A 19,143-nucleotide genomic window follows, 5' to 3' on the forward strand; every position below is an offset into this window, starting at 1 on the left:
TTAAAAACTCTGCCTGATGTAATCTGAAGTAAAGAAAACTTGAGTCAATGAAAATGCTAAATAGGACCTACCAGCTCATGTTTTCTGACAGTTTAACAAAAATATCAAGTGGAACGATAAGAAAAAAGTTAAAGCATCTAAAGATATAGACAAGAGATCCAGGATCTGACAAATATAAGATGCTAAGTACAGTCTTTCATAGCTCATTTTTATGGCTTAACTTGCTATTATAGATTTTTATTATATCCAGGAAAGGATTTAAAAGAGCAAGTACACAGAATGATAAGAAAAAACAAAGGAGCAAAGAATAAAAAATCATTATTACCACCAACAGTCTAAATTATAAACAACTTATATGGCTATCCAACTGGGACCTGAATTTCAATTGGCAATTCCTGTGCCACTTGTTTACAATATGCCTTTTTAAAGGAGTGAATTTCCTGTTACCTATTCAAGTCATTTCCTAATATTTAATTTTTCTAAAATTATAATATCTTTTCCTTAATCCTTTGGTCTGCTTGACTATGGCCTTATCAACAAAAACTATCTTGAGTTGTTAAAATTTAAAGAACAAACTTCTGCTTCTGGCAAAGATAAGTAACAGGGACCCTTTTTATCCTCTTGCTGAAATAACCAAAAATAGAAACCCATACAAAACAACATGAAACAGCACTTAATCAAGATGATGGACAGTTATCCCTGAGAGAGGAGAGAAAAAAAGAAAGTGCGTCCTACAACTGCCCCAGCTTAGTGACTTGAGGTTGTTTCCAAGTTGTGTCAGAGAGGGAGAATCCAGGTGAAACTTGGCAGACTCTCTGAACTGAATCCATGAAGCTAAAAGTCCAGAGAGATGAAGGTGACCAAAAGTCAGGAGATTGGAGAGAAGAGGATGCACAGAAAAAGAACTTCGGAGATCTTCAGAGTTTACACATTGAGTATTTAGTAGAGAACTAATCAAACTTCTGTGTCAGAAAACTGCCCAAGACCAGGAAAAGGCCACCTGAAAAGATTAAAGGTAATAGTGCTCATCTAGTGCCTGTGCCCAAGAGTCAGAGTACACAACTTTATGATTCCCAGGGCACTGAGTAAAGTACATTGAGAATCTTGCCTCAGTAGTCTAGCCCCGTGGTCGGCAAACTGTGGCTCGCGAGCCACATGTGGCTCTTTGGCCCCTTGAGTGTGGCTCTTCCTAAGCCTTAGGAGTACCCTAATTAAGTTAATAACAATGTACTATATAGTTTAAGTTTAAAAAATTTGGCTCTCAAAAGAAATTTCAATCGTTGTACTGTTGATATTTGGCTCTGTTGACTAATGAGTTTGCCGACCACTGGTAGCCTAAGTACTGCTCTGCTTGAGCCTAACAAATTTTTATTTTATTTAATAAAAATTTGTTAGGCTCAAGGAGAGCAGTACTCAAACTCCAAATTTTTATTTTATTTAATAAAAATTATATATGTTTAAGTTGTGAGAATTTTACTTACATATAAATAGTAAAAAGATAACTACAGTCAAGTTAATTAACATATCTCCTTTGCTGATGAGAGCACCTGAAACCTACTCTCTTGACAAATTTCCAGTATTCAATACAGTGAGCCTAACAGCCCTTAAAAAAAAAACCTAAAAGGACCAAGTTGCTTCCAGAACAAAGCTTTGGAATATTGCTGGAATATAACAGGCTCAAGAATATTAATCAAACATAAATATCCAACAAGACAAAATTCACAAAGTCAGGCATCCAGTAAGAAATAACTAGGCATGCAAATAAGTAAGAATATACACCGAGAATGAGAAGAAAAATACTAACACAAATGTTATCAAGTACTGGTAGTTAGAGAACTGACTAAAGAGAAAGAACATAAAATGGCATGTGATTCAAAATGGCATATTTTTAGAGGCATTATTTCTGAGGTAAAAGAAGATAAAAAGGGGAGGCAGGTGGGCAGCCACTGAGGAGTGGCAGCCAAAGCTTTGCGCTAGCCCATAGCCAGGGGCCTCAACAAGGGCCACACCAAGATCATGAGCAAGTCAAGGCACAGCCACCACTGTGGATACCTCACGAAGCAAACTAAGTTCGTGTGGGACATGATCTGAGAGGTGTGTGGGCTTTGCCCCCTATGAGTGGCATGCCATGGAACTGCTCAAGGTCTCTAAGGACAAGAGGGCCCTGAAGTTCATCAAGAAAAGGGTGGGGACACACATCTGTGCCAAGAGGAGGAGAGAGGCGCTGAGCAATGCCCTTGCAGCCATGAGGAAGGCAGCAGCCAAGAAGGACTGAGCCCCATCCCCTCTGTGTACAATAAAACCTGTTGGGGGGGGAAAAAAAAAAAAGGAAGAAAGGGGTGCCTTTTGGAGATTGGGCATTAAAGAGGAAACACAGCAGAAGGTAAAAATTTATAACCCAATGCCTGGCCAGCGTGGCTCAGTGGTTGAGCGTCGACCTATGAACCTGGGGGTCACAGTTCAATTTCTAGTTGGGGCATATGCCCGGGTTACGGGCTCGATCCCCAGAGTGGGGCATGCAGGAGGCAGCCAATCAATGATTCTCTCTCATCATCATTAATGTTTCTATCTCTCTCTCCCTCTCCCTTCCTCTCTGAATTCAATAAATATATACATATATATTTTTTAAATTTATAATCCAGCAAAACAAAAGAAAAGAAAAATAATAGCAGACACACAATGCCTCTGCCATCACAAAAACAAACCCAAAAAGGCTGTATATAAAAGAAACTGAACTTGGCTACAATGGTAGAAGAGCAAGTGCTTGAACTTGTTCTTATAAACTACTCCAAATGTACAAAACTAATAAGTTAAAACATACAAAATCTACACAAGCTACAGTAAGAAAACCAAAATTCAAACCAAAACAACTCAGTTGGTTAACTCCACATCCCACTGCCCCTTCCTCCGAGAAAAACACACCAAGCTCAAAGCAGAAAACTGTAATTCAAAAATGAATTAAATATCCTCACATGTACGAAATACCAGTAAGAAATGAAAAAACATGTTGAATGAATTCAGAAAAGAAATAAAAAGATAGTGCAATGAAGACTAATTTATAAGATGACTAAGGGAAAAAGGTACAAATGGAAATTTAAAGGGACTAAACAAAGGCAGGAGGATAATCTATATATATGAAAGCCTAATATGCAAATTGTCTCCTTGGGAGTTCAATTGCTCGCTATGACATGCACTGACCACCAGGGGGAGGCGTGGAATGAAGGAAGGCCGTGGCCGGCAACTGGCAGCCAGGGAAGGAAGGCCCTGGTCGGCAGCCGGAAGGCCCCGAGAGGCCCTGATCGCTGGCCAGGTCTAGCGACCCTACCTGTGAACGAATTTTGTGCACCGGACCTCTAGTAAAGAATATAAGGTGATATAAAGAAGTAAGGAAAAAGGGTCAGAGAGAAGGTGGCTTAAATGGAAGACAGGAAAATAAGAAAAAAACTTATTTATAGTAATTGGAGTTCCTAAACAAGGAAAACAACAAAAATTTAAAACAGTAATCCATTACAACTGTTCATAAATAAGGCAAGACCAGAATTTAAATATTGACAGAGTCCTGCAGGTATATGGAGTAACTGATCTGTAATGATCAACTTGAGGACATATCAGAAACTTTAAATATAAAGAAAAAATTCTGAAAGCCTCCAAGTAAAACAATCAAATAACTTATGAGGGCAAGAAAATTATACTGGCAATAGACTTACCAAGAATAATAAATAGAGCAAGTAAACAATAAAACATCATTTTAAAAAAATTCAGGGAAATTATATATGGCCAGGATGTCCCTTCAAATATCAAGCCTTTAAAAAGAACTCAAGGAATTCCACATCTATGTGCCCTTCATGAGTAATTTTCGTTTAGTCCCTTTAAATTTTCATTTGGATGACGAAGACCTTCATCCAAACAAGAGATAAATCAGGAAACTTCAGCAAAACATTTAATGTCATTATTCAATATATTTAATAGTATATCTCTGGCAAAAACAAGGATGGGGACTAGGGTAAAAGAATAACATGGAAAATTACATGTTCTGACAAAGTTGAAACCTAAGAAACAAGAGTTGAAGGAAGAGGAAAAGTAGAGAGTAGAGTAACTCATCAATAGTTGGGTCACAGTAGATGAGAATTAAAGAATATTACTCATTAAAAAATTACTGGAGAATAATTGGTTAAAAAGTAGTAAATAAAAGTAGTAAATTAAAAAGTTATATACAAAGGAAAACAACCAATAGAACAAGAACACAATCCTCCCTAAATATCAAAAGAAATTTTTAAAAATAAGAGAAAAAAAACACATGTAACATAACATAGCAAATTTGATGTAGCACAATATAAAATTACTAGAGGCCTGGTGTATGAAATTTATGCACGGATAGGGTCCTTAGGCCTGGCCGGAGATCAGGATCAATCGGGGTCTTCTGGCTGCTGGCCAGGGCCTTCCTTTCGGCTGCTGGCTGGGGCCTTCCTTCGTTCTGCGCCACCCCCTGGTGGCCAGCGCACATCATAGCGAGCGATCGAACTCCCGGTCTCCCGACTGAACTCCCGAGGGGACACTTTGCATATTAGCCTTTTATATATATATAGATAAGAGTTGAGACTGAATTATCAGTTATATTAATAAATAAGAATAGATTGAACTCATCTATCAGGGGAAGAAATTTTTAATTTGGCTCACAAAGCAGGACCAAACTCACAAAAAGATCCAGAATGGCTAAAATAAGGGATGACTAAAAGTATTCTGGACAAATAGAAATAATAAGAAAACAGAGGCTGTGGAATTACTATTGAGAAGAATTCAAGCAAAACGTACTGAATGTGACAAGAGCCACCATTCATAATGAATAAAAGGTGACTTTAACACAACATTCATTGTGTATAAGACAGATCAAGTGTACAAAAAGTAATAAAAATATAGAAGACAACATAATTAATAAGGTAGAGATTATGGATATGTACTAAAATTTTACACTATAAATAGAAAATACACCTTATCAAATGCACATGATATATTCACAAAAACTGATCACATAATAAATTTTAAAAATACTGATTGTTTCATAGGAAAAGTTTATGCAATCTTCAAAGAGCAGAGCCACAATGCTATAAACTATCCCTAACTTTCTGGAAGGAATAAAATAAACATATAAATACTCAGTGTATTTAACATTGTGGCTGTTGTGTGGGGGCCACCAATCCAAACCTCTTATGTCATAAACTTTGTTCACTACCGACCAGCTTTCCAACTATTAAGACTACCTCAAAATCACTAGCCTAAGTCCCAAAATCCTATACACACCCTCTTTTGACTTCTCCTTTCTGAGAAATTACTAAGACCTAATCAAGGTTGATTTTCACTTACTATAAAATAAGTTAATAAACTTAGCCATACTTAATCAGCAGGTTTTTCTAGCTGATTTTGGGGGAGTGGAAAAGAAGGAAAACTTAACACAGATAAGGATTGGAGAGTATCTCAGAGAATAACACACAGAAATAAGAATATAAGAAGCGACAGCAGTTGGGGGGTGGTGAGAAATTTAGTTTTATCATACTGGAGATAAAAAAGACAAATTCTGGAGTGCTATTTTGGAGTCATACCCATAGAAATGATTGGTTTAACTCTGGAGAATAGAAGAAACTATACAGAGAAAACTGTAATGTTACCTATACCAATCCTATGCATAAGGGATAGAAATTATTTTACTAAACTCACCATTCAGAAGATTGAGACTAGAATCCTATACAAAAACCACCTTAAAAATATTGCTTAGCAGAATGTGTCATTCTTCTTGGGTAAAAGCCAATATAGTGGGTATAAGAACTAAGTGAGAGCAGCATACATAGACTAAACAATTATTCCAATGGCAGAGTTATAAGTAGGAATTTAAAAAAACACACACACCAAAGTCTTAAGGAGGGAAACTACTATTCTTGTTTCCACTCCTCCACAACTGGTTAACAACTGATGAGCAACAATTCATCAACTTAGGAGGTAATGCTTATCAAATTCCCTTTATGTAATTCATTAATAAACTGCCTTTATCCCATTAGATGTTTCACAACTGGAAAGGATAGATGGCTTCTTCCAAGATAGAATTGACACACATTCTAGCAAAAGTCAGTGATAGATCACTTTGTCTAGTAAAAAAAACTACAAAACAATGATGTTTTTAAAAATCTATGTGCCATAGAATAAAGCCCATTTAAAATCCTAAAGATATCTCAATTTTGAAAATTCAGTAGATTCCATTTAGAAACAATTAGTCTTCATCTTCACAATATCAGATAACATTAGAACATGGCATATTTTCAAGATAAACAGAAACACTTTAAAACTGTCCCTACCCTTCCCACCCCTAACCCCACCAAATATCTATCAGCATATTCTAGAAAGCAAAGCTTCTTCATGCAAGTATCCACCAGAAGCAACCACCACCACTTGTTCCTAAAATAGTAATGAAACAGAAGGGCAGTGAGAAAGCTGGAGAGGTGACTAACATACTGCAGAGGGTGTTCTATAACTACTGGCATGCAGTGACCGTCAAGCAGGTGAACAGAATCATTGGCAGAGGCTAACAGCTAGAACCCTTAAAGGGGCTGAATGCTCCAAGCAGAAAGCCCAACTTCCTGGTTCATCTCAGTGGAGTTCTTAGTAAGAAAGAATTCTACCACCAAAAAGACTAAGGTTTGTAACAAAGGAAACTCTCAGGAACAAAGCAGCAATTACAAATGATAAGTTCTTCCACAAATAAAATATTTATTTAGGTTTTAGAGAATAAATTAAGCATGCTCCCTATTCACAGTAAAAAAATATGTAGGTAATACTTTTCATTAAAATTAGTTTGCTTCATTATGTAATTCATCTTTAACTAATAATCATAAAAAAGTGTTGCTATTTATAACTAAAAAACAAGGGACCTCCAAAATGGAGTTATTTTATTGTACCTAAAGAGAGGGCTTTGGCTCTAATTATATATATTAGTGATATACAAACTGTTCCAATCATTTACAATCCTACAGTTTGGCTCAGTGTAATGAATCATTTGTCTAATTAGAGAATTGATAGTGCATTTTTCTGTGTTGTTTTTTCTTTTTTAGAATGTCAATACTGTCATTTTAGAACTGGGTCTATCTAAAACAAAAGATAAAGAAAATGAGAATATTCTGGAAATTAGAAAACATTTTAATAAACTCGATCTTTGGCACAAACAGCTTAAAACAGTTCAAAGATAAAATATTTAATGAGTCAAAAGAAGACCACTCTAAAATTTTCCTCCCATAAAAAAGAATGAGATCCAACTTAATTAAGGATACGCATGGTAATAATCTGCATATCACTCCACGTTTACCAGTGTAATGTTTTAGTACATAACAGACATACAGGGTCCTTTTATTGTGTATTTTCCAGGTCAATTCCAAAATTAACACTTTATATGCACAAATATATTCACACTTGCCCAACTATAGGGTGTCCACCCAAAATATATACACATACTTTAAATAATTATAAAAGCAGTGTTTATTAAAATACATTTCATTTTCAAAATTGAACTATCAGCTGTTAGTATGTTTACATATTTTTTTTTGGGGGGGACGTGTATATATATATCTAATTTTGGTTGAGATCTGATGATAAAGTTATATTCTTCGTTGAAATAAAGCAGTTTTATTCAAGCCTAATTCCAATGTTATAATTTTTTATTATAACAAACTTACATTACATACAAAACCTCTACTTGGCTAGCTTGGTCTAGGGAGTCATTTTTGGCATTGCTCATTATGTAAAATTTTTTAAAATCCATGTTTATTTTCTATTACTAAAAAATTAGGGAGGAAAAGCAACTTTAAATGCAAAAAAGAAAAAGAGAATACCATTTCAATTAAAAGCTATTGGTTGTCTAACTCTAACACATAATCTAAGTCACTAGATCAGAGAGGGATCAGCAAACTATGGCCAACAGGTGAAATACAGCCCATTGCTGTTTTTGTAAATAGTTTCATTGGAACACAGCCATGTCCAGTTGTTAACTTGTTGTCTCTGGCTGTTTTCACTCTGTGGTGGCAGAGTTAAGTAGTTGCAACAAAGACTGCTTGACCCACAGAGTCTAAAATGTTTATCATCTTACCTGTTACAGAAAAAATACTTAAGGGTCCATGTTCCAGACCTTTCAAGACATAATACAGAACATTCCTACATTAACTTAACCGTAATGCTGCCTAATTTATGATTTGACATAAACTGCTAAAGTGCCTTTTATCTTTGTCCTATTGAAGTTTAGCTTATTTGCTGTGTTCACTGAGGTTTCTCATGTACAAACCATTATACAGGGAAGAAGCTGTGAAGGTTAGCTTTAGATTAGCAAAGACTATGCCCATCAGATTTGCTTGTTGCCTATTTTTCTTATATAAAATTACCATTTCGGAGTCACTGTGAGAGGCCTGACCCAGGATGGGAGCTGGCCCTAGCTCAGAGTGAGAAGGTTGGTCAAGGGAGAGAAGGGGCTCAATGTCATCGTAATCATCTTCCTCTGTATCCCCCTCCCCATCAGCAAAAGTACCTCTAGTCAAGAAATCGGAGCGCGTCCGCGCCATTCGAGCTTTCTTTTTATGGGCCGGTCTGGCAACCTGCTTGACCAAATGATAAAACAAATAACACAACAATGTTTTGTTTTGTTTTTGTGATGATGCCAATGAAAGATATCAGAGAGCTCATGAATTTCTTGAAATATCCCTCCACCCACAATGTACTTTCCACTAGAAGTGACAGAGATAACCAAAAGCAATCCATATACATTACTCTGGACAAAGGATGAGAATGGAAGCTAAATTTACATTGTTCTTCTCCATAGCCAAGGAAGTCATCTTTCACTGCCATAATAAGTCACAAAAATCACTTGCATAAATTGCCTTCTTTTTCTTAGCAACTCCTTTGTTGTAAATACCATCTGGGTTTGTAGACACCATTCCCTGCCTAAAGTACACCTCCCTAAGTAAGAACAAACTTAACTCATGGCTTCTTTCTCTATAAACGCTTCAGATTAAATGGGTAGATGAGATGCTATGTCTACAAGAATAATAATTTCCAAAATAGCATGCATTGATTTTGCATAAAATATAGATAGGCAAAATTCCATACTTACCTCTCCTTGGCCCGGCCCAGTTAACTTCATAGGTTTCCAAATTGGTTCATCTTGTTTATGGACTTTAGGATTTCCACTGTTTAAGGATTCCCTGTTGACACTTAGAAATAAAAAAGCAGGATTACATTTCAATTCCTGGCAGCAGTCTTCAAGTACAGCATAAAATATACTTCCACAGCCAGGTTGAAGAATTCCAGCAAATTCCATACATATTCAATTCCCCCAAAAAATATCAAAAATTTTCTGATTATCACATTGATACTATTATCAAGTATTTATGGGTTTTTCAAGGTGGGGCGGGATAGGTGAATCTTTCTTGATCCTCCTCCCAGAACCAAACTAGGAATAAAACTAAATTGGGGAACATTCTCCCTGAATTAGCCAACTGAAGACTAGCTGAAGAGGAGACTTTTAACAACTAAGGGCAAAAACCACCTTGAGACTGCACCTGTACAACAGCTTGCATGATGTGGTCAGGGTTGAGCATCACAGTCTGTCAGCCTAGGGGAGATTCCACCCACAAAGGGGACAACAACAATCAAGACCCAATTACCAGAAGAGAGCCCAAAGAACCCACAAAAGGAACATTTCTAGAGCATCCAGCTCAGGAGGTAAAAGAGACTGCACCACTGGATACCACAGGACACTTAACACGTTAAGCGCCAAGCTTAACGTGCTTTGTCTTCCCTTCCATTTAGCCTGCAATATCCAATTTCACCAATATGCTGGTGGCCGGAGACTGACATGGTCCAAACGAAAAGTATAATGTCTGTCACCGGTGATTGACATGGTGCTTAACGTGTTAAGGCCACCTCACAAAGCCTGGGAGTCATAGCAGCTATATCTAATACATAGAAACAAACACAAAGAGGCAGCTAAAGTGGGGAGACAAAGAAACAACCCCAAATGAAAGAAAAAAGGACTCTCCAGAAAAAGATCTAAATGAAATAGAGGCAAGCAATTTGTCAGACACAGAGTTCAGAATAAGGATGCTCAAGGGATTTAGTGAGAATTACAAGGAACTTAATGGGAACTACAAGGAACTTAGTGGGAATTACTACATCAGCATAAAAAAGGACATAGAAACCCTGAAGAACCAGAAAGAAATAAAGAATACCTTATCTGACATCAAAATATAAGGAATTAAAAGTAGGCTGGATGGAGCAGAGGATTAAATCAGTGATGTGTAAGGAAAAAAACAACCAATAAGAACAACAAAAAGAAAAAGAATTTTAAAAAACAAGGATAGTTTAAGGGAACTTTGGGACAACATGAAACATAACAATATCCGTATCATAGGGGTACCAGAAGAAGAAGTAAGCAAGGAACAAAAAACCTATTTGAAGAAATAATGATAGAAAACTTCCCTAACCTAGTGAAAGAAAAAGTCACACAAGTTCAAGAAGCACAAGAGAGTTCCAATCAAGATGAACACAAAGAGCCCCACCCCAAGACACATCAAGATTAAAATGGCAAACATTAAAGACAAATAGAGAATCTTAAAGGCAGCAAAAGAGAAAGTTACCTATAAGGGCATTCGTGTAAGGACATCAGCTAACTTTCCAACAGAAACACTTCAGGCCAGAAGGGACTGGCATGAAGCATTCAAAGTAATGAAAAGCAAGGACCTGAATCCACGACACTATTGAGCAAGGTCATCATTTGAAATTGAAGGCCAAATAAACAGCTTCCCAGCCCCCCCCCCCCAAAAAAAAGGTAAAAGAAGTTCAATACCACAAACCAGCATTGCAAAAAATGTTAAAGGGACTTGTGGACAAAAGGGGCCACATGCTAACCTGACAAGCTCAGGGAAGGCTTGCATAGCAGTCTTGCAAACTCAGAGACCTAAAGTAACCACAAAGGATGGTCTGAAATTAAACTTTAACTAAAAGCAGTTATGGGTAGTTACATCCTAGGCCAGTATATTCACTGACAAGCTCAACCTTTAACTTAACTGAGCCTATCTGTCTTTTTGCACCTATAATAACATACTCTTGAAATGTCTGGGTAACTTGTAACTTCCCTTTTTCTGGACCTCTTGGGGCACAGTCTAATGTGCCTGGGCACCAGGACAGATACCACAAATTCCTTCATTGTTATCATGTTAATTGTTCCTGCAGCCACCTAAGTATGTGTCTATCATTTTCCTTTTTATTCAATCCAAGGGGATCCCCTCCCCCTTGCTTTCTCCTGCCTCTCTAATCTATCACCAATGGATTTCATGTAACCCATCTATGTCTCCTCCTTTGATTGCAATGTATAAAAATAGACGTAAGACCGCCATTCTCTGAAACATTATCTCAAAATATCCTATATAATAACAGCCTAATATGCAAATCAACTGAACAGCAGAATGACCGGTGGAATGATAGGTCGCTATGACATGCACTGACCACCAGGGGGCAGATGCTCAATGCAGGAGCTGCCCCAGCCTGCAGGCCCCAACCAGCAGCGGAGGCGAGGGGGGCGGCGGGGGGACGGTGAGCAGGCAGCGCCAGGCCAACCAAGCTGGGTGCGAGTGGGAGCCCCAGTCGCCCCACAGATCAGCCCTGATCGCCGGCCAGGCCTAGGGACCCTACCTGTGCATGAATTTCATGCACCAGGCCTCTAGTATTTTTAGAAAAATCTATGAAGAGGATTCTGACTTACTCTAAATTGCAGGCTTCTAAGCAGGTCATATCTTTGACCTGGATGAAGATTTATAGAACTTCAAGGAATAAATGAATTAAAAAAAAATACTGGCAAACTCTTGCAACTCGGCCACCGACATGCCATCCAGACTGAGGAAGACCTGAAAACTTCGGGGTCACATGAGCCACGGACACAACCACATTGGCAAGCACAGGAAGCACCTGGGGGGGCGCAGTAGTGCTGGTGGCTTGCATCATCACAGGATCAACTTTGACAAATATCACCCAGGTTACTTTGGAAAAGTTGGTATGAGGCATTACCACTTAAAGAGGAACCAGAGCTTCTGCCCAACTGTCAACCTTGATAAACTGTGGACCCTGGTCAGTGAGCAGACATGGGTAAATGCTGCCAAAAGCAAGACTGGAGCTGCTCCTATCATTGATGTTGTGCGATCAGGCTACTACAAAGTTCTGGGGAAGGGAAAGCTCCCAAAGCAGCCTGTCATTGTGAAGGCCAAGTTCTTCAGCAGAAGAGCTGAGGAGAAGATTAAGGGTGTTGTGGGGCCTGTGTCCTGGTAGCTTGAAGCTACATGGAGGGAAGTTCATTAAAATCTCCAAGTACTTTTGTCTTCTAAAAGAAAAAAAATATACTGGCAAATAATCAGGATAAACAAAAATAACTATGGGGCTAAATGAATTGAGAATAATTATTCTTATGACTCTGTTTAAAATATTGTTGATTTTTAAATCTTTTGTTTCCCAAATATAAGGAAAACTAAAAGGCAGACATTCTCATTATAGCAGTGGTTCTCAACTTTCCTAATGCTGTGACCCTTTAATACAGTTCCTCATGTTGTGGTGACCCCCAACCATAAAATTATTTTCGTTGCTACTTCAGAACTGTAATTTTGCTACTGTTATGAATTGTAATGTAAATATCTGATATGCAGGATGTATTTTCATTGCTACAAATTGAACATAATTAAAGCACAGTGATTAATCACAAAAACAATATGTAATTATATGTGTGTTTTCTGATGGTCTTAGGTGACCCCTGTGAAAGGGACGTTTGACCCCCAAAGGGGTCGCAACCCACAGGTTGAGAACCGCTGCATTATAGGAACTAACAAATTAGTAACATTCATTTCACAGAAGACAAAGATTCAAACACTACGACAACCTGGAGATTTTTGTCTATTGGAAAATACATTAATGTAAGACTCTCACCAACAGTGTTAAAGGGACCTGACCTTATCAGTACCTAACCATGAATGGACATTTGCCCCTGTCTCTGACACACACCTTCATCTCAAGGATGAGAAGCCACCGACTACGCAGGAAGTAGACAGCCATCCCAAGACATCAACAAGGCCTGTATACTCACAAATTGATGCTGCTCAACCTTGTTCATATATCACCTAATTGTTATTAATTAAATGTATATAAAATTTTTTTTATACTGCCATTATCTTCCTTATGGTTTCCTAGTGGAAACAATATCTGTCTCCCTAGACCCCTTTCCCTATTAGACATGAAAAATTTAACTTGGGTACCTGCTAATCTTTCCCCCAGCCGTGGGCAAACTACGGCCCGCGGGCCGGATCCAGCCCATTTGAAATAAATAAAACTATTGAAAAAAAAAGACCGTACCCTTTTATGTAATGATGTTTACTTTGAATTTATATTAGTTCACACAAACACTCCATCCATGCTTTTGTTCCGGCCCTCTAGTCCAGTTTAAGAACCCATTGTGGCCCTCGAGTCAAAAAGTTTGCCCACCCCTGTACTAGACAGTGATATTCTGATTATCACCTATGATAATGAAGTTAATGTTTTGTTGGCCACACACTAGTGGTCTTCTACTATCAATATAAGCTTTGGTGCATTTTTTAGGCTATCTATCTATACTAATAAAAGCCTAGGTGACCGTCATGCCCTCACATCATCACAAGATGGCCTCCCCGACGCTGTCACAAGATGGCTGCCCCCACATCATCACAAGATGGCCAGCAGGGGAGGGCAGTTGTGGGCAATCAGGCCAGCAGGGGAAGGCAGTTGTGAGTGAACAGGCCAGCAGGGGAAAGCAGTTGTGAGTGAACAGGCCAGCAGGGGAAAGTAGTTGGGAGTGAACAGGCCAGCAGGGGAGGCCAGTTGGGGGCAACTGGGCTGGCAGGGGGGGGGCAGTTGGGGGCAACTGGGCTGGCAGGGGAGGGCAGTTGGGGGCTACCAGGCTGGCAGAGGAGGGCAGTTGGGGATGATTGGGCCAGCAGGGGAGCAGTTAGGTGTTAATCAGGCTGGCAGGGGAGCGGTTAGGGGCAATCAGGCAGGCAGGCAGGCGAGCGGTTAGGAGCCAGCAGTCCCAGATTGTGAGAGGATGTCCCAGATTGGAGAGGGTGCAGGCTGGGCTGAGGGACACCTCTCCAGTGCATGAATTTCGTGCACCAGGCCTCTAGTGTATATATGAAAAGCCAGCCACCATAACAACTGGGTGACTGGTCGCTATGATGCCCACTGGGGCCAGTGGACCCAGCCCCTCCCCCTGGCTGGCCCCACCCCTGATCAGCCTCTCCCACCTGATTGAGGGCGGGGCGGCTGGTCAAAACCTCTCCGCAGCCCCTCGCCCAGGCCAGCACTGCCCCCCAGCCAGGACCCTCCGGCCCCAATGGGGGTGTGGTTGACCTGCAAACCGCCTGCGGCCCCTTACCCAGGCTGGCCCCACACCCCGGAGGGGTCCCCCACCCCAATAGGGGCGTGGCCAGCCTAAAAACTGCCCATGGCCTCTCGCCCAGGCCGGCCCCAACCCCAGTGGGGAACTCTTGCCCGGATCTGGGGCTCCCATCAGGGCTGGCCAGCCGGCCCCCACCGGTGCACCAGGTCTCTATCCTATATAACAAAAGGGAAATATAAATATTGACTCTAAAGGCAGAACGGTCAGACTGACCGCTGGACCAGTCACTATGAGGTGCACTGACCACCTCTTGGTTCCTTTCCCCAGCCGCAGGCTTCAATCACTTGATGGTGAATGGGGAACTAGGGGTGGGTGATGGAGGATGTGGACAGTGCCAGACCAAGGCACCCCGCCCCACCAGTCGCCCTCTACACACAGGGAAACCTGCAGCAGGGGCTGGGCCAGCGAGAGGGCAGTAACAGCCGACCTCTCAGTCCCTTCCCCCGACCATGAGGCACTGATCACCCTATGGCAGTGGTCGGCAAACTGTGGCCCCTTGAGTGTGGCTCTTCCACAAAATACCACGTGCGGGTGTGCATGTACAGTGCGATTGAAACTTCGTGGCCACACTCAAGGGGCCAAAGAGCCGCATGTGTCTCACGAGCCGCAGTTTGCCGACCACTGCCCTATGGCGAAAGGGGAACCGGGGGAGGGTGGCGGTGGGGGAAAGGGCCAGCTGTGGGCAGCTGGGGAAGATGGCCCTGATTGCAGGCCAGGCCTAGGAACCATACTGCACAAAAATTTTGTGCGCTGGGCCTCTAGTATCTATTATAAAGGATCTACCTTGGACAAATCTCTCTAAGAACACCTCCCTAATAATTCCCCTGGTATAATTATATGTAGATCTAATCTAGATGGGTATTTTAGATGAATACTGTCTAAATATAGGAATGGGTGAAATTAATTGCCCAGAAGAAAAATTGGAACTTCTGGATAATAGCAGATACTTATTTCCCCTCAGATCCTTCCTTTTCAGGAAGACATTTTCTGTTTCTAACCAGTGTTACTGGTTTATTATTGTTACTTTTATTCCTGGTATGTAAATGTTATACTAGATACAGAAAAACAAAACTTGACAAACAGCAAAAAAGACTTGGATCATAGTGACTCAAAAATTAGAAATGATCCAGAATACTTTTTAACAAGGACATACAGGATCTGACTGCCTCCCATTTACCTGCCCTTTTTGAATAATAACAATTTGACCTTAAATGCCATCTAAGGTTATGGTCTTGCCCCATCCACAGTGTTCCCCCCTATTCAGCAAGACATGCTGACACTGAGACATTCTAGGAATAAGCCTTCCTAGCACCGTGGGACTCCATTATCCAACCAAAAGATTGGTCATCAATGTATCCTTTGGACTGATTTATAACCAAAAGGGGGATGTGTGGACAAAAGGGGCCACATGCTAACCTGACAAGCTCAGGAGAGGCCTGCATGGTGGTCTTGCAAACTCAGAGACCTAAAGTAACCTACAAAGGATGGTCTGAAATTAAACTTTAACTAAAAGCAGTTATGATGGGTAGTTACATCCTAGGCCAGTATCTTCACTGACAAGGTCAACCTTTAATATCCATATAACCTTTTGCAGCTATAATAACATACCCTTGAAATGTCTAGGTAACTTGTAACTTCCCTTTTTCTGGACCGCTTGCAGCACAATCTAATGTGGCTGGGCACCAAGACAGATACCACAAGTTCCTTCATTGTTATCATGTTAACTGTTCCTACACCCACCTAAGTATGTGTCTACCATTTTACTTTTTATCCAATCCCAGGGTTTCCACGATTTGCTTTCTCCTGCCTTTCTAGTCTATCACTAATGGATTTCATGTAACCCACCTTTGTCCCTCCTTTGATTGCAATGTGTAAATATAGATGTAACCTGCCATTCTCCAAAGCATTATCTCAATTCGTTGAGGTTCTGCTTCCTGGCAACTGTTAACTGATTGGCTCAAATAAACTCACAAAAATTCTTTACAGGTTTGAATTTTTTTTTATGTTAACAGACTGCTTTAAAAAGAAGACGAAATATAAAGAGAGGTACATGGGTATAAAGGAAAAAAATGGCAATGAATAAGTACCTATCAATAAGAACCTAAAATGGAAACAGACTACTTACTCCAATCAAAAGACATAGGGTAGTAAAATGGGTAAGAAAACATGACCTAAATATATGCTGTCCACAAGACACCCACCTCAGAACAAAACATACAGACAGGAAGTGAAGGGATGGGAAAAAAATATTCCATGCAAGTGGAAATGAAAAAAAAAATTGGAATAGAAATACTTATATCTGATAAAATAGACTACAAAATAAAGGCCATAACAGAGACAAAGAAGGCCACTACACAATACTAAAGGAATTGATGCAACAAGAAGACATAACCCTTGTAAACATATATACACTCAATATAGGAGCGCATATATAAAACTTTTGGTGGACTTTAAGGGAGAAATTAGCAGTAATACAGTCACAGTAAAGGACTTTAACACCCCACTGTCATCAATGGATAGATCTTCTAGACAAATAATCAACAAGAAAATTGTGACCTTAAATGACACTGGATCAGATGGATTTAACTGATACTTAGAGAACATTTCATCCCAAAGCAGGAGAGTATACATTCTTTAAGTGCTCATAGAACATTCTCAAAAAAAGTCCACATGTTAGGACATAAGAGAAATCTTAACAAATTCAAGAAAACTGAAATCATATTAAGCATCTTCCAGGATCACAATGGCATGAAACTACAAATCAACTAAAATGAAAACACTCAAAATCATTTCAGCACATGGAGGCTAAACATCATGCTTTTACACAATCAATGGGTTACCAAAGAGATCAAGGAAGAAATAAAAAATTACTTGGAAATAAATGAAAATGAACACACAATAACCCAAAATCTACGGGACGCACAGAAAGCAGTCCTGAGAGGGAAGTTCACTGCATAACAGGCCTACCTCAAAAAGCAAGAAAAATCTGAAATATACAATCTAACCTTACACCTAGAAGAACTAGAACTAGAACAATATGAAAAGCCCAGAGAAAGTACAAGGAAGGAAATAATAAAGATCAGAGAGTAAATAAACCACAGTGTCTAAAAAAACAATACAAAAGATCGGCGAAACCAAGATGGCGGCATAGGGAAACACCGGAGATTGCTGCCTTGCACAACCACTTCAAAAATACAACTAAAAGATGGAACAGACATCATCCAGAACCACAAGAAGGCTGGCTGAGTGGAAATTCTACAACTAGAAGGAAAGAGTAAAGCATACTGAGGCTCAGAGGAGGTGCAGTGCGGAAGTAAAATACAGAGGTACAGAGGTGCATGCAGAGAGGGTTGGCGGCTAAGGACACGGTTGTCTTTTTCAATTGGGAGGGAGTCTCAAGCTCTGAGCTCCAGTTCCGGGTGAGTCTCTGGGGACCCAGACTCATATGGGAGAAACTGGACTGTCTGGTATCGTTCGGAACTCGAGGGCAGCTTTCTCTCGGAGGTGCTCGCAGCAATTGCCAGGGCCTTTGAGCGCAGGACTGAGAGCAGCCATACTGCTCGCTCCGCCTGCCCTGTTGATCCCCTGGGACCCCACTCTGCCCAAGTGGTGCAGGAGGCTTTTGCATATGAAAGGCCCGGCCCTTTGTAATCTGAAAATTACTTAACAAACTGCCGATTCCCCAAGGCCCTAGGGCAACTTACATTGCTTTACAGCTGGCTTCTGTTGGGTAGCCTCAGGCAGAGGCTAGATTACCACCTCCTTAGATTCAAGAGCCAGTGTGTACCCAGTGGTCAGAGTGGGACCATCCAATTACAACTCCTCAGATCCATAAGGGACACACTCAGGGGGCAGATTCAGTGAGCACCAAAGCCCCACTGAAGCAAGTCTTGCCCCATAAGGGGGTCTTCAGCACAGAAGTTCTCCCACTGCAGACACAGCTGATTCTCACAGCCAATTGCCCTGGCGGTCAAATCCTCCCAGTGTTACCTACAACAATCAAGGCTTAACTACAACAAGACTGTGCACAAAGACCACAAGGGAGTGCACCAAGAGTGTCTACCTCAGGTAAGTGGGGAGGCTGAGCCACTGGGTCCTATAGGACACTTAGCACAGAAAGCCACTCTACTGACACAGCGAAGCATAAAAAATGCCGAGACAAAGAAAGAGGAAACAAATGACAGAAATGGAGGAAAGCAAACTACTGGATATCGAGTTCAAAACCACACTTTTAAGGTTTTTCAAGAATTTTCTAGAAACTGCCGATAAACTTAATGAGACCCTCAAGAAATCTAGTGAGACCCTCGAGGTTGTGATAAAGGACCAACTAGAAATTAAGCATACACTGACTGAAATAAAGTATATTATACAGACTTCCAACAGCAGACTAGAGGATCGCAAGATCAAGTCAAAGATTTGAAATATGAAGAAGCAAAAAACACCCAACTGGAAAAGCAAAATGAAAAAAAGAATCCAGGGAGAAACCAAGATGGTGGCATAGGTAAACACTGGAGTTTGCTGCCTCGAAAAACCACTTCAAAAATACAACTAAAAGATAGAACAGACATAATCCAGAACCACAGGAAGGCTGGCTGAGTGGAAATTCTACAACTAGAAGGAAAGAGAAAAGCATACCGAGACTCAGA

General features: G+C 40.3%; 1 protein-coding gene and 2 pseudogenes across 19 annotated transcripts in view; 2 read left to right on the forward strand and 1 right to left on the reverse strand.

The window, feature by feature from the left end:
- Positions 1 to 19,143, reverse strand: part of MYO9A (myosin IXA) — a 445,773-nt gene that overhangs the window by 89,587 nt on the left and 337,043 nt on the right. For 11 of the 19 annotated variants that reach the window (XM_036347868.1, XM_036347858.1, XM_036347822.1 and 8 more), the window contains 2 exons: positions 9,140 to 9,239; positions 8,415 to 8,627 (listed from right to left, as the gene is read on the reverse strand). In XM_036347868.1, the coding sequence (XP_036203761.1) occupies positions 8,415 to 8,627; positions 9,140 to 9,239 (313 nt within the window). The remainder of the gene's footprint in view (positions 1 to 8,414; positions 8,628 to 9,139; positions 9,240 to 19,143) is intronic. The other 8 variants (XM_036347910.1, XM_036347780.1, XM_036347762.1 and 5 more) reach the window with 4 other exon arrangements.
- Positions 851 to 2,275, forward strand: LOC118669912 (annotated as a pseudogene).
- LOC118675344 lies at positions 11,908 to 12,396 on the forward strand (annotated as a pseudogene).

Source organism: Myotis myotis, unplaced genomic scaffold (assembly GCF_014108235.1).
Source record: "Myotis myotis isolate mMyoMyo1 unplaced genomic scaffold, mMyoMyo1.p scaffold_m19_p_1, whole genome shotgun sequence".
Taxonomy (NCBI): Eukaryota; Metazoa; Chordata; class Mammalia; order Chiroptera; family Vespertilionidae; genus Myotis; species Myotis myotis.